Here is a 14,800-nt window from a genome sequence, read left to right as displayed (position 1 = left end):
GTGAGAGAAGGGGAAAAACAGCTTCACCCATAAAGTTGTTTTGGAAATAAGTGTTTGACAAAAAAAAACAGCTCACAACAGCTCATGAAGCTGACCTGTACCAAACAGGCCCAAAGTGATATCTCGCCCACGGCCCACTCTGTCTCGCTTCCAGGTGGGGGCGGCACGGAGGTCCAGCTCCATCCAACACTGGCGCAGTAGTACCCCGACTCGCCACTTGGCCGCCGACCGCACCCGCCGCCCCCGTCGCCGGCCTTCCTCCGTCCTCCCCAACCACCCAGCTCTGGCGCACCTCTCTGCTCCGGTTAGTCAACCCCGCCCCTCGTCCCTTGCCCCCTTCCCCTTTCTTGGATCGCTCGCGCGAGGTTGGTCCTTCGATCCGCGCCGCCGAAATTCGCCCCGCCGGATCAGTCGGCCTCGCTGGTCCTTCGATCCGCGCCAGGGCTACGGTGGTTTAGAGAAAGGTTTCCATTTTTTTAGTCGCGCTGGAGGGTTGGTGCCGCCCTAATCTGGTAGAGTTCTGGGGATTAGTGTTGACGGTGACGCTAGGTTTATGCAGCTGCGGCCGCATGCTTTGCCATTATTTTAATCTTAATCGATTGTGAAGAGAATGTGACCTCTGTGAGCTAGTTGGAATCTTTTGTGTACGGTGGTCTCGGATGCTGGCCTGCTTGGGCTTTCTGCATCTTGTGTCTGAACTTCTTGACTCCTCCATTAACAAATGGAACACACAGCTCGCTCCACGTTTTTTTAGCCAAACAGTTTTAGCTCCATGCACTTAGTTCGAGAAAAAATAGTGGAGTTGTGAGAGGTGCTCCACGAACTCCAGTTTTCTGTGGAGCTACTCCATAGTAGAGTTTGTGGAGCAGTGCCAAACACCCTCTTAATGTAATATGCGTGCCCTAAACCCTAAACCCTGTGAAGAGGTGGCAGAGTTGCGGCAGGAGTTGCTGGGTTGGCTAGGCGCCCACTTCTAAAAATTTGCTTTACCTGATACAAGACATGATGTTTTGGTTCTCTGTTTTCATGTACCTGTCCGTAGTGTGTTTTATGTCTGTGCCTTGCATGGGGTGTCCAAGCCTAAGACTCTGTTACCAGGTTCGTGTGATATCTAACTTTTGTGTGCATTTGTCACCTGCAACTGTGACCATTAAACAATACCTGCATCGGAGCTGGCTAACTTGATTAGACAAGAAATGTCGAGTAAATCATATGTTTTGTGTTGATAGAAGTGTAAACGAACTTGGATCAAATCATTGCGAGAAACAAGTAATGGGCTAATGGCACAGTCAGTTCAAGATTTAGTTACCATTTTAGGTTACATTTGGCTAGCTCCAGTCCAATGAAATGTCATGGTTACAAGGCTTACGCCTGTACTGTTGTCTGTGCTTTATTGCTTTCGTCTGTTATGTCGTGTCAAATTCTGCTAGTAGTAAACTTAAATGTATTTTCATCTACTCTGAATTATTGATTCATGTGTGTGGTTAATGTTGTTATATATCCATGATATTAGTATCCCTTGTGTAATTGTCGGGTTCATCTATAGCTTTTGTCAGAGGCGCGTATTTCTGTTACCAACAACATTTTTTTTTATACATGCAGGATCTGATTATTGCATAAACGCGAAAGTTGTTTGGGATAAATTGCAAGACAGTGTGATGGAATGCAATAGAGAAGAAGCTGTAAGGGCTAGAAGAATTGCTTTAAAGAAGTTGGAGAAAAGAGATTTTTCAGGTGCCCAAAGGGTTGCACTTCAGGCTCAAAGGCTTTATCCAGAGCTTGAGAACCTATCCCAGTTATTAACTGTCTGCAAAGTGTACTGTGCGGCTGAGGCAAAGATCAACAGACAGTTGGACTGGTATGGTATCCTTCAAGTACAGGTAACAGCGGATGACACTCTGATAAGGAAGCAATATGATGAACTTGCATTTTGGCTTCATCCCAACAAAAATACTCTTCCTGGTGCTGAAGCTGCTTTCAAGTTGGTTTCAGAAGCTCATATGATATTGTCCGATCATGTGAAGCGATCTCGCTATGACATCAAAAGACAGACTGCAGGGCTATCAGACACAACTCTTGGAAAAAGAAGTGGGGCTAGACACGTAGAACCATATGATTGTGCAATTGTTTTCTGGACTGTATGTCCACACTGCCAGAAGCGATTTGTCTACTACCAGCGGAACTTTTTGGCCATCTGTGATGACTGTGGCAAAAATTTCTTTGCCTTTAAGTTGAGTGAGCAGGCCATGCCCTTGAGATTCCTGTCACTTGCACCTGATAATTCTCAAGTTTCACTACAAATGGTTTCACATCAACAACATGGTGTCCCTGATCAACTGATACTGTACACTGAGATCATGGATTCTGAACCAATAGTGGATTCCACATGTACTGAGGAGCATGTAACATGGGTTGGAACCTCAGGTGTTCATGGGAAAGGTAGTTCACAGACAAGAAGTAATGTAGTTCAGTGTTCAGCGGTAAACCAATCTCACACATCATCACCTTCTGCAGACAATGGTGCAACTGGAAGTATGATGTTAGACTCTCCTGCTTCTGACGATGTTGTCAACTGGAACTTTGGTAGAGAGGATACACCTATAGTGTCAAATGCTGCAGGGTCATGCAATCTTCAGATGTTAGGCAAGAGGAAGCATGATGATTGTGCCGACAGAGGCCATAGGAGGGACTCTTGTATCAATAAAAGACCAAGTAAGGACAGTTCAGTTTCTGATGCTAATTCCACTGCTGATAAAATGTATAATGATGATGTTGTTATTGCTAACACTCAAGCTGCCAAACAAATTTCTGACACCATGGACAGCCAAGGTGAAGGAAATGCAACACATGAAGGTAGTCAGCAAAACTACAAGGAGGAAGCTACAGATATTGCTAATCAGACGCATGGCAATCCTGGGAATACTGGTAGCATGTGCAGCAGGGACTCTTGTAACAATGACAGACAAAGGAAGGACAATTCACTTGCTGACGCTAATTCAACTGATGATAAAGCGTGTAGTGATAATGTTGGTAGTGGTGAAAATCAAGCTGCTGAACCTGTTCCCAGCACATTGGACAGCCAAGATGAGGGAAATGCAACACAAGAAGGCAGTCAGCAAAAGTACAAGAAGGATGCGACGGATATTGCTAATGAGACGCATTGTAATCCCGTGATTACCTATGAGCCTTCAGATTTCTTTGACTTCGGAACATTAAGAAAACTTAACAGGATAGCAGTTAATCAAATCTGGGCAATTTATGATGATCATGATTGCATGCCGAGGAATTATGCTCAGATAAATCACGTCCATGCTTCCAACAATACTGTTCAGTTGACTTGGCTGGAACACAACACAACGGATTTACAAGAGACCAGATGGACTGGTAAAGAATTGCCTGTTGCATGTGGGAACTTCTGCTTAGGAGAGACGTGTGTACTAGAAGATCCATCCATGTACTTATCTCATAAAGTTTCATGGGTAGCAGGCAAAAATAGGAATTCATTTGAAATTCATCCTAAGAAAGGTGAGATATGGGCTCTTTACAAAGAATCAAGTCCGCTGCAGAGCCGAGACACTGATAATCATCAATCTGTTGACTTTGATGTTGTGGAAGTTTCTGATGACTCAATGAGTGTTGGTATTATCGTTTTCCCCTTGGTCAAAATTGAAGGCTTTGTGAGCCTATTTGCAGAGCCCAAGGATAAAACCCATATTCTGATACCATCGAGTCAGCTACTTCGATTTTCTCACAGTATACCTTATTATAAAACAAATGGAACTGAAAAGTTAGGTGTAGGAGGGCTACTGGAACTGGATACTGCTGCTCTTCCTAGTGACTTAGCCACAGTGTTTTCTTCCATTACTCTGGATTCTTTCATCGATCTCAACAAGGAAAAGGTCACTGAGTTTGTCAGTATTACATATCCTGATTCTGAATTCTACAATTTCGTTGAAGACCGCTCGTGTGAGAAGTTTGAGCGTGGGCAAATTTGGGCTCTCTACAGCAGTACTGATACATTTCCTAACCTCTATGGTTGGATAAACAAAGTTGAGAAGGAACCATTCAAAGTACATTTGACCTGGCTTGAAACTTTTCCTCAGGAGGTAGATAAGCATTGGTTGGATCAGGACATCCCTGTGAGCTGTGGTAAATTTGTGATCCAGAATTCAACAACTGAGCATTGTGAAACCTGTGCTTTCTCCCATTTAGTGGTAAATAGTTGGGAAATGGGTACAAAGCGGCAGGTCAATATTCTTCCAAAGGTAGGTGAGGTCTGGGCCATCTACAAGAACTGGACGCCTGACTGGGTTCCTTCCAGGAAAGATCGTCCTGCCAAGTATGCCATTGGTGAGATCAAGATGTGTACTGAAACTACCACTCTGTTTGCTTTCCTGACCAAAGTTGATGGCCACCTCTCTGTGTTCAAGCCTGATGTGCAGAAAGGAGCACTGGAGGTACCAAGGAAAGAGAACCTGAGGTTTTCTCATCGGATACCATCATTCCGTCTGACAAAAGAGAATGGTGGCAAGCTCTGTGGCTTCTATGAGCTTGACCCTGCTGCTATTCCCGACCTTCTTTAGGAAGGATCTTCCCTAAATTGCTGCTTTTAATGTCTGACTCGTCTCAAGACTGTAAGGGCAAATCTGCCAACTTCTAGTGTGTTCTGCTTAGCTTAACCTATTCATGTATCCAGAACCATGCTACCTTGTGTTGATATGTATCCTCCTCTGTGGTAGACATACTTTGTGGAAAGTAAACTGAATTGTCACAGTACTAGTACGTACTTGTTATGTTAACAGGTCCTCAGTGTTTGTGTCAAGGTGGTTGTTATTGGTTGTTTCTTTTAAACCTTCTATTGTGTATTTTATTCTACATCTGGATTTCATAGGTTCTCTGTAGCTTCTCTCCTATGATTTTGATTGCTTTTCGCGAATGCCAAACAGTGTTATTTTTGGGTGCTGGATACTTGATGTGTCAATCAAATGTCTGCTTCACAAATCATAATGCTAACATCGGTTTGCTGGTTTGGTTGGGTGACCAAATATATGAATATTCTTGAGAAACTAGGTAGCACAACTTCAAATTTCAACTGTACTGCGACGATCCTAAGTTGAATTTCTGGGTTAATTGTTCTATGCTGCTTGTATTTTCTGTTCTTGCTTCAGCGTTAGAATTAGGGTTTCATTGATTTGGGCCAACCCTAAATAGGGTGGCAATATAGTTGCCGTACATGGGCCTCATGGGCCTGTATTACTCATACTCTAACAACCCCCGCAGTCTGAACTATCGGCACAACGGAGTTTGCAGACTGAACACGAAAAGAAGTACAACACACGAGCCCCCCACCTCACGGACGCAACTAGCCACTGGTGATGTTGAGGCTGGAGCGGAACTCGGCGAAGGTCGAGGACAGGAGACCCTTGGTGAAGATGTTGGCGAACTAGGAGGTGGTCGGGACGTGGAGGACCCGAACATCGCCGATGGCGACCCGATCACGGACGAAGTATAGATCGATCTCCACATGCTTAGTCCTCTGGTGCTGCACAGGGTTGGTGGAGAGGTACACCGCACGACGTTATCGCAATAGACCAACGTGCTCCGAGAGAGAGGGCTATGGAGCTCGGCAAGGAGCTGCCGGAGCCAGGAAGCCTCAGCCATGTCGTTAGCAACAGCGCGGTACTCCGCCTCGGCCCTAGAGCAAGAGACGACCGGCTGGCGCTTGGACGACCATGACACCAGGTTGCCGCCTAGGAAGACGGCGTAGCCGAAGGTGGAGCGACGAGTGTCCGGACACCTGGCCCAGTCGGCGTCAGTGTAGACGACGAGCTCGGTGGAGAACGACCGCCGGTAAAAGAGGAGGCCGAAGTCGATGGTGCCGCGGAGATAGCGAAGGATCCGCTTGAGAGCAGTGAGGTGTGGCTCTTGGGGATCATGTATATGTAGACATATTTGCTGAACTGCATAGGTGATGTCTGGCCGGGTGAAGGTGGGGTACTGAAGTGCACCAGCAAGACTCTGATATGCAGTGGGATCTGTCACTGGGGTGCCCTCGGCCTCTGAGAGCTTGCGCTGTGTGTCAACCGGAGTGGAGCAAGGCTTGCAGTCAGTCATCCTAGCTTTTTCCAGGATATCAAGAGTGTACTGTCGTTGGTGAAGGAGTAACCCGACAGGATGAGGTCAACAGTGACCCCGAGGAAGTGATGGAGCGCAACCAGATCTTTCATAGCAAACTCCTGCTGAAGAGAGGCGATGATCCAGCGAAGGAGGGACTCACTGGAGGCTGTGAGGACAATGTCATCAACATAGAGCAGCAGGTACGCAGTCTCAACGCCATGGTGATAGATGAACAGAGAAGTATCTGGCGTTGCCTCCACAAACCCCAGAGTTAGTAGGAAAGCAGCAAACCGATGGTTCCACGTCCGGGGGAGGGGCTGCTTGAGGCCGTAGAGAGACTTGTTGAGCCGACACGCCATGTCGGGACGAGAAGAGTTAACAAACCTCTCCGGCTGGCTGCAGTAGATTGTCTCAGTGAGAACGCCATGCAGGAAGGCATTCTTGACGTCCAGCTAATGCACGGGCCACCCGCGAGTGAGAGCCAGCGAGAGCACCGTGTGGACGGTAGCCGGTTTCACCACTGGGCTGAAGGTCTTGTCGTAGTCGACTTCGGGGCGCTGAGTGAAGCCCCGGAGAACCCAACGAGCCTTGTACCGCTCAAGGGTGACGTCAGCCCAGCGCTTGTTAGTCTAGATCCACTTGCCGGTGACGATGTTGGAGCTCGATGGACGAGGCACCAGATCCCATGTCTGGTTGGCAAGGAGCGTCGTGTACTCCTCTTCCATCGCGCGGCGCTAGTGAGGGTCCAACAAGGCCTCGCGGACAAAAAAAGGTACCGGGGAGACCTGCGAGTCCCCAGACATCGCTGCAAGAGCCTGGGGCTGCAGGGTACCAGCCGCATGTCGCGTCACCATAGGGTGAACATGACGCGAGTGTCAGTGAAGAAGTGGTGGGTGGTACACCGGTGTCGTGACATGGGTACCTAGGGGCCTTGGTGGCGGTGTCGGTGTCATCGGCGGAGAATACGCCGCCGGTGGCGTAGGTGACCCCGGCGAAGAGGGGGCCACCAGTGCCGACGGAGGCAGCAGCGACAGTCGGGTACGTCGCTGGTAGACGAGCACCGACTGAGCGAAGCGTGCCGGTAGGGCCGGAGTCAGAGTCGCCGGCCCGAGACCCGTGCCGTGCGTAGGGGCCGGCCCGGAAGGTGACCCCTCGAGGCCCCGGCAGGGAACAGGCCTCGGGGTGTCACGGGCGACCGGGAAGCTGGGGCATGGCCCCGGCGAGGGGCACAACATAGCAGTACCTGCAGGAAACAACGACAAATGTGGCTCGACCACCGGGTCAGTGGGAAACACAGATGATAGGTCAAGGTTCGGGGTGGAAGCGGGAGTGGTGGTGGTGGAAAAGGGGAAGATAGACTCATCGAACACCACATGGCGAGAGATGAGGATGCAAGGAGAGGTAAGGTCATAGCATCGGTACCCCTTGTGATCCGGGGAGTATCCGAGGAAGACACAGAGGGTCGAACGGGGAGCCAGCTTGTGGGGAGCGGTGGCGGTCGTGTTCGGGTAACACGCACACCTGAAGACCCGAAGGTGATCGTAGAGAGGAGGGGTACCGAAGAGAGCGTGCGTGGGAGCTAGGCAGGCAGCGGAAGGAAGGCGGTTAAGGAGGTAGGTGGAGGTGTGCAAGCTCTCAGCCTAGAAGCGAGCAGGAAGCGAGGCCCGAAGTAGAAGAGTGCGCACGGTGTCGTTGGTGTTGCGAATCATGCGCTCAGCCTTGCCGTTCTGAGAGGTGTACAGGCAAGACATGCGCAACTAGACACCATGAGAGAGGAAGAAGGCACAGGAGGTGGAGTTATTGAACTCCCGACCATTGTCACACTAGACGGCCTTGATGGTGAGGCCGAACTATGTGGACACCCAACCGAAGAAGTGGAGGATCGCGGGGAAAGCATCAGACTTTGCACGTAAAGGAAAAGTCTAGGAATAATGCGAATAATCATCAACCACCACAAGATAGTACTTATATCCAGAAATACTGATGACATGAGATGTCCATAAGTCGCAACGTACAAGGTAAAAAATACGGCCCGCATGAGAAGAACTATGAAAAGGAAGACGAACATGACGGCCCAGTTGGCACGCATGACACAAATGCTCATTGTGAGCCCGAGTACATTGAATATCGGAACTACGACTGAGCTGCATCAGGGCATCACGTCCAGGATGGCCGAGGCGCCGGTGCCAAGTAGTGGAGGAAGTAATAGTGGCGAAGGCAGCTGACAAAACAGGCGAAGAAGGCGAGGCAGATGCCGGAAAGCGAAGAGTGTAAAGGGGCTTGGGCTTCGTGCTGTCACATCGGAGTAGAGGACGTCGGGAAGCCAAATCCTTCATAGTAAGACTAGAAGAGTCAAACTCCACAGAATAGGAATTGTCAGCTGTAAAACGACGAATTGAAAGAAGGTTGTGAACCATAAAAGGTGCAACAAGAACGTCAGGAAGACGAAAAGAGCCATGAGGGTCGGCGGCACCCACGGATGTGACAGGAAGACACGACCCATTGGCGACCATGATGGACGAAGGAAGAGAGGAAGAAGGAGGGTGAACAGAAGAGAGTATACTGAGGTTGGGAGTGGTATGGTAAGTAGCTCCAGAGTCGGCGACCCACTCTGGCCCAATGGGTGGCGTCAGAGCCATGGTGCTGAAGGAGTTAGCCAAGGCTGCTGTGTCCCAACCGGCAGGCCCGGGCGAGGCGCCGGAAGGAGTAGCCCACGTGGACACGGAGTACACGCCGGGAAGTGCCACCTACGGAGTCGCTGAGGGGAACCCCGGAGGAGCACCTGCGAGCCTGGAACGGCCACATGGAGATGCGCCCTGACCATGGGTTGTGGAAGGATGGCCAGGGTGCACCCCGTGGAGCTGCCGGTGCCGTGTTGCCCCAACGACCAGCACCACGTCCCCCGCCGCGGCGATGGCGGCCACCACAGCCCACCCTCCACCCCCGCTCGGCCCAGGGGGGAGAGGACCAAGAAGCGACGACTGTGGTGGAGTGGCCGGACGGGGCGGAGGAGTAGCGGCGAGAGCGGTCGAGGAGGACGAGGACCCCAGCGTGGAGACCGAGACGACCTGAACTCCCTGCTAGAGCTCCTCCTTGACAAGGTAGTCACGGACCTGCAGGAAGGTGGGGAAGGGTTGCTGACGAGTGATCCACGTCCGGAGGTGAGCATAGCGGTCACTAACCCCACGGAGGACATTGAGGACCAGGATACGGTCCTCCATGGGCTAGCCAAGGTCGCCGAGAGAGTCTGCCATGCCCTTCATCTTGCGGCAGAACTCGCTGATGGAGAGGTTTCCCTGGACGAACGTCCGGAAGCTCGCATCGAGGCACAGAGCCCGGGCCTCGGCGTTGCCCAGAAATTAGCCCTCGAGCGCCAGGCAGGCCCCGCGAGCGTTCGTAGTGTTGCGAACGAGGTCGTGGAGGTCCAGGGAGATCGGACCCAGAATCCAGGAGAGGACGATGCTGTCAAGGCGCAGCCATGAGGCGGTCGGGACCGCGCCCACGGTGTCGAGGAGGACGTGGTCATCGAGGGCGTAGCGGCGGAGGGTGAGGACCAGGTCCCGCCAGTGGGCATAGGAAGGTGACTTCGGCTCGAGGACGACCGGGACTAGGAGCTGGATGTTCTGGACCCCCCAGCCTGGTAGTGAAGCTGGGTCACGAGCGGGTCAGCTGGGTCGTGCCAGAGGACCACGGTGGTGGACGTGTGGTGACCCGCCCCAGCCCCCATTCCCGCCAAGCTGGAGGAGGTGGCCCCGCCGTCGTGGGAGGTAGGAGAGGTGAGGAGCTGCTCCGCGTCGGCAATCTGCTTCGCCATGGCATCAGCCGCATCGCGCTCGCGCTCCCAAGCGAGGGCAGCCTCCCGCATACTCCGCGTGGGCAGCGAGGGCGGTGGTGAGAGCGGAGTCGGGTCGCGCCGCGGTGCGCGGAGGGGGTGGTGGAGCAGGGAAAGGGTTGATGCCGGCCCATGCGCCCACCACCAAGGTGCTACGTGTAGGAGTCCACGGCGGCATGCCGAAGGGGAAGGGAGAAGCCCCGGCGCGCACGACCAGGCCGCCAGTGGCGTCAGAGGTGGGGTCGACGACGGTGTCCTCCACGGCGGCATCCTCGGAGCCCCACGCGCCTGCGCGCGGCTGCAGGGGAGGGTCGGGCTGGTGATCCGCGCCGCCTCTCAGGGCTGCGGCCATGAGGGAGGGCGCCGCGCCAGGTGGTGGCGGGCGGGGCGCGCCCGCGCCGGGAGGAGGGGGGCCGGGCTCCGCCTGCAGCTTGTCCGCCCGCGCCCGCCCTGGGATGGCCCGCGGCGACGCTAGACTGGGCCAGAGCAGCGACGCTCGCCATCTGTGCCCACGTCGGCTGGAGAGTTGGAAGCTGAGCAAAATAAGTTGGGGGAGGTGGAGGGGGAGGAGGCTGGCCAGCCATGGCACCCGCGGCGGCGGCCTAGAGGGGCTCACCAGCCGGAGGCGGCGCTGGAAGAGGCCAGGCGGCTGCCTGGCGGCTGGCGGCTGGGAGGAGGGAGAGAAAGCTAGCCTGATACCATGTTAGAATTAGGGTTTCATTGATTTGGGCCAACCCTAAACAGGGTGGCAATATAGTTGCTATACATGGGCCTCATGGGCCTGTATTACTCATACTCTAACAATTACTAATTATTTCCTTGGATGCTGAGTTGGTGCCTATCCCTGTACAATCATAATTTTGTGAGTCTTTGTTTATTTAAAACTTAAAAGGAACATCTTTCTGTTACCTTTACATGGAAGAAAAATATAAAGGCATAAGTCCTGAATCCTTGTAGCTCTACATGCACTTTTCCCTTTCTCTCTTGACTGAAATTTGTTTTCCTGAACAGGGTTAAATTTTGTTTTGGCCACATTTCCACAATTGTTTAGTTTTCTGTTGAAAGAAAAGGGTTCATGAAGGGTGATGGAAGTTTCATTTCTCTGCAGTGTACTTTTGAAGTTTGTCAATTAATTTATGTTACCTCATAGGGCCATATAGTTGTGTCCAATCTTTAGACTGCGGGTAGCTTTGTTGGCTGCTAGGTGCTGAGAACAAATACATCCAGGGGCACAAAGGTTAACGGATAAATAAGAAATTTGTACCTTTTTTTTCTATCTAGAAGGCCGGTTTCATGTTCAGTTACTGTGATGATGTGGTTATAAAAAATTGGATCCATCAATGTAGATTCAGAGCACCATAGTAATTCAGAGCACCAATAACTCAACATGGTTTGACCACTTGCTCATCATAGTTCTTGCTGTTATACAGTAACCTACAAAAAAAGGCTTCACATTTATGTTTATGGGTTCTGCCACACTTGTGAAATGTGTGATTACAAAATATAGCTGTTTTTATATTAGAGAAAAGAAAGGAAAAATACAATTTACATAGCTTTACCAACAGAAATCCTAACTATTGGAAGTTCTCTAATATATCAACCCTATATCACTTGTTTAAATGAAAGAACTTCCAATATTCCAACAGAAATCTCCTACTACTTATCAGTAATTGCTATTTGTTCTGAACATATAAAAATGATAAATGGTGTATTCTCATGTTCACTTATATCGCTTGTACAGATTTCTGTTTTTATTTAATAAAATCCTACAGTGGGGGGCTTCCCCTGCTGTATTTCCCGTACCCCCCCCCCCCCAAAAAAAAAAACTTATATTGCTTGTGCTTATCAAGTTTCTACAGTTGATCCATCTGTCAAGCCTTTCTTTCCTTAATTAAAATTTTGTGTAGCTTTGCAATGCAACATAGACCTTTGATTACTTACACAATGTTCTGATTTTAGTTTTTCTAATATGGCTTGTCATCTCTTACACAGGAAGAATGACATGTGAAGATGAAAGTGCAAGTGAATTATGCTCACTTTCTTCATGATGAATGTAGTATTGTGGCTATGGCAGCAAAACAATGCAACGGCCGATGATGACTCCAACTGGAGAAAAAAGGGTAAATTTGATGGCTAGATAGACGAGAAGTCCATCTAACCACAACCCTGTTTATACAGACAATGGCTAAATTAGCTGACAAACTTGCCTTCATCATTCCAAATGATAAAAATGAGGTGTCGAGGGTTCATCATTCCAAATATTTAAGCAATCGCCTGTCACTTTTTATGCAATGTTCATGAACAGAGGAACAGATAATTTCAGGAAAATTGGATAGAGACTGCTGAAGAGATGAATAATTTAATCTTAGAAGATGCAGAGGTACATTCATCAATATGCCACTTCATTTAAGTTTCAAACCTTGAATATCTGCTGGTCTGCTGAAACTTACTGAAGCATTCATGTTGATCGCCTATGTGGGGGAGCATGTATGTTTTCTGATCAGCAAGTAGCATTTGGGGCTGCCCGTCCCCTAGGGGATCACCGTGATGGCCTTTTAGTCCAGTAGGAGTTACGTTGATCACACATTGGTTACCAAGGAGGGTAATCACACATTTCATGTGATCTTGGTGTGCAGTATGCTGATGGAAAATCAACTCAGCTCCTGTCCTGTAGCCATTTGCTGAGTAAAAGTTTCCATTGGTTGCTTTGCTGTCTTTCTAACAGGTCAGGTACTACAGAAGCTGGACGAGATTGCTGACAGAAGAGAATTGAGGAAAGCTTCTATGAGCTTGACCCAGCTGCTGTTCCTAACATTCTTCTGTGGGGACTTTCCCCTAACAGCTGCTGTTGATGCGTGACCTGTCCCAGTGACAAATGTCTGAAAAATACTATTGTCTGTTGCTATTCTCTGCAGACCGAAGACAGCCACTGTCATGGTACTGGTATCTGATTGGGTTCTCAGTGTTTGTGGCAAGGTGAAGGTGGTTATTTGGACTTGACCATTTTTGCCACATGTAATTTCTCGTGCATTTTACTGCAAAGAATTCGTTGATCTGAAATCTGAAGTAGGTGTTTAACTGTTTCTGGTATTCTTTCTGTGGGTGTTTTGGGGGGCTGTTGTTATTCGTTTCCTTTTCTTCAGTGATGCAGACTTGGTTGCATCTCACCAATAGTATGTTCAGTCGCAACCGCATCTCGGCAAGCTCCCAGCAAGCGGTGGTTGCAGTTTCCAGAACACAACATCGTGGTGGTGTGTTCAGAGTTCCCAGCAGCACAAGAGAAGGAAGGTCAGGGCAGTATTTGTAGTGATGCACTTGTATACGACTGAAGCTCTCTGACTGAGGGAAATTTGGGTGCCATCGCTGCACATACTTGTTCCCAGAATTTCCTGGCAAACAGACATTGGGAGATGATGTGGTCAGCAACTTCAATCGCTGCATACCCCGTGCTGACTGAAGTTCTGTAGACATGCCCTGATAATATGTTGTGAGAGTCATCTTCGAAACAGCAAAATCTCCGGTTAGGGGCTGTATCAAGCTGCACATGTCCAAGCTCCGTTGCTGTCTCAGCTAGCTCAGCAGTAAGCACTGGCTCCTCTGGATAGGCAGGGATGTAGTGTGTTTTGAAGGCCACACTGCATGACTGACTTGACAGATTATCTGAATCTCGGGCGTGACTGAAGAGGGCTGGAAAGGTTTGGGCTTTCCCTCCAAGGCCTCGTTGGATGCACATGTATTTACGTCAAACTATAAGTGCTGGAGTGGATTAGAGTAAAACTTAGTTTTAATTTACTTTAATCCACTTCAACACATATGGATTGAGAGAAATACATGCGCATCCAAACAAGCCCTAATCAGTTATCTAGCCAAAATGATATGGAAGCACCATCACCAATCTCCACACTAGTTATGCAGACGATGGATCAACTTCAAGTCTTCAACAGCAGGCACGCATTTTGAGTTGCAAGATTTTTTATTCCTAGGCCATCTTTCTTCAGCTTGCAGGCCATCTCTCACGCAACTAGACATTTCGCCCCACTGACCAAACTGACATTTATGTATTTATGATTGGAGAGGGTATTTTTTTTCCTAACAAATATCAGGCAAATTCCATTTCCGTCCAATTCCAATCCATTGTCCAAGTTCTCTACTTTTCCTAGAAAACTAAGATTTTGTTTCTGTACATCCCTACCACATGGGGTTTTTTTTTTGGTCAAAAACATAACCAAATTGGATGAGAGGTATTCAAGTCGGATTGTCAACATAGAAAAAAAATCATAAAAACATAGTTTGGCACGAATCGTAGGATCAAGCTTCGGTTCTATAGTAAAATAACATGTATTAATCTCCTGCATTATGAATCTCGATGCAATTGTCAATAAATTTGTCTGTTCTCCCTTTATTTGGAATTGGAATCAAACCACTTTGTGGACAATAGATAAACACTCACCGATGTGGTTACTAATTGGTTGGATTATTAAAACAAAATTGCTAAACAATACTCAGTTGTTTTAGCCGGGGACACGATTTCTGGTGACCTACGACGGCCGTTTGATTCGTGCGGGGCAAGGAGGCGGTCCGATTAGCGCTCGTGCTGCTGTCTTCTTTCCCACCTCCGACACGGTGGCTAGGGTTCCAGCCTCCCCCTTCTTCTCCAACTCCTGTGGGATTGGAAGAGAGAGGTTTGCAAGGAGATATGCAATCCAGGCAGTGGAGACGGCTACCGGATGGTCGGGGCCCTAGTGGTGGCGGTGGAGGGGGCTGGGCCAGGTTGGGGCAGGGGAGTCACGATCGTTTGCCGGAGTTGGAAAGAAAGCTACGATGAGAGGGGGAGGGGAGGAGGAAGGCCGC

At 49.5% G+C, this 14,800-nt stretch overlaps 2 protein-coding genes across 4 annotated transcripts; one reads left to right on the top strand and one right to left on the bottom strand.

Annotated features, from left to right (window-relative positions):
• LOC8071957 lies at positions 148-13,039 on the top strand. Of its 3 annotated transcripts, XR_002453451.1 has the most exons (4): positions 148-304; positions 1,603-4,634; positions 11,942-12,329; positions 12,675-13,039. XR_002453451.1 is itself a non-coding variant. In XM_021461430.1 (2 exons), the coding sequence occupies exon 2, from the start codon at positions 1,659-1,661 to the stop codon at positions 4,581-4,583; it is 2,925 nt and encodes a 974-aa protein (XP_021317105.1). In that variant the 5' UTR covers positions 148-304; positions 1,603-1,658; the 3' UTR covers positions 4,584-4,851. The 3 variants fall into 3 exon arrangements, 1 of the variants encoding a protein (XP_021317105.1); XR_002453450.1 differs by having other exon boundaries at positions 11,942-13,039; XM_021461430.1 differs by lacking the exons at positions 11,942-12,329; positions 12,675-13,039 and having other exon boundaries at positions 1,603-4,851.
• On the bottom strand, positions 5,444-6,114 carry LOC110435989 (uncharacterized mitochondrial protein AtMg00810-like). Its single transcript, XM_021462120.1, has 2 exons — positions 5,674-6,114; positions 5,444-5,542 (listed from the first exon to the last, which is right to left on the bottom strand). The coding sequence occupies exons 1-2, from the start codon at positions 6,112-6,114 to the stop codon at positions 5,444-5,446; spliced, it is 540 nt and encodes a 179-aa protein (XP_021317795.1).

Source organism: Sorghum bicolor, chromosome 5 (assembly GCF_000003195.3).
Source record: "Sorghum bicolor cultivar BTx623 chromosome 5, Sorghum_bicolor_NCBIv3, whole genome shotgun sequence".
NCBI classification, from domain to species: Eukaryota; Viridiplantae; Streptophyta; class Magnoliopsida; order Poales; family Poaceae; genus Sorghum; species Sorghum bicolor.
The sequence above is the reverse complement of the archived record's forward strand: the minus strand, read 5'-3'. Positions and strand labels throughout refer to the sequence as shown.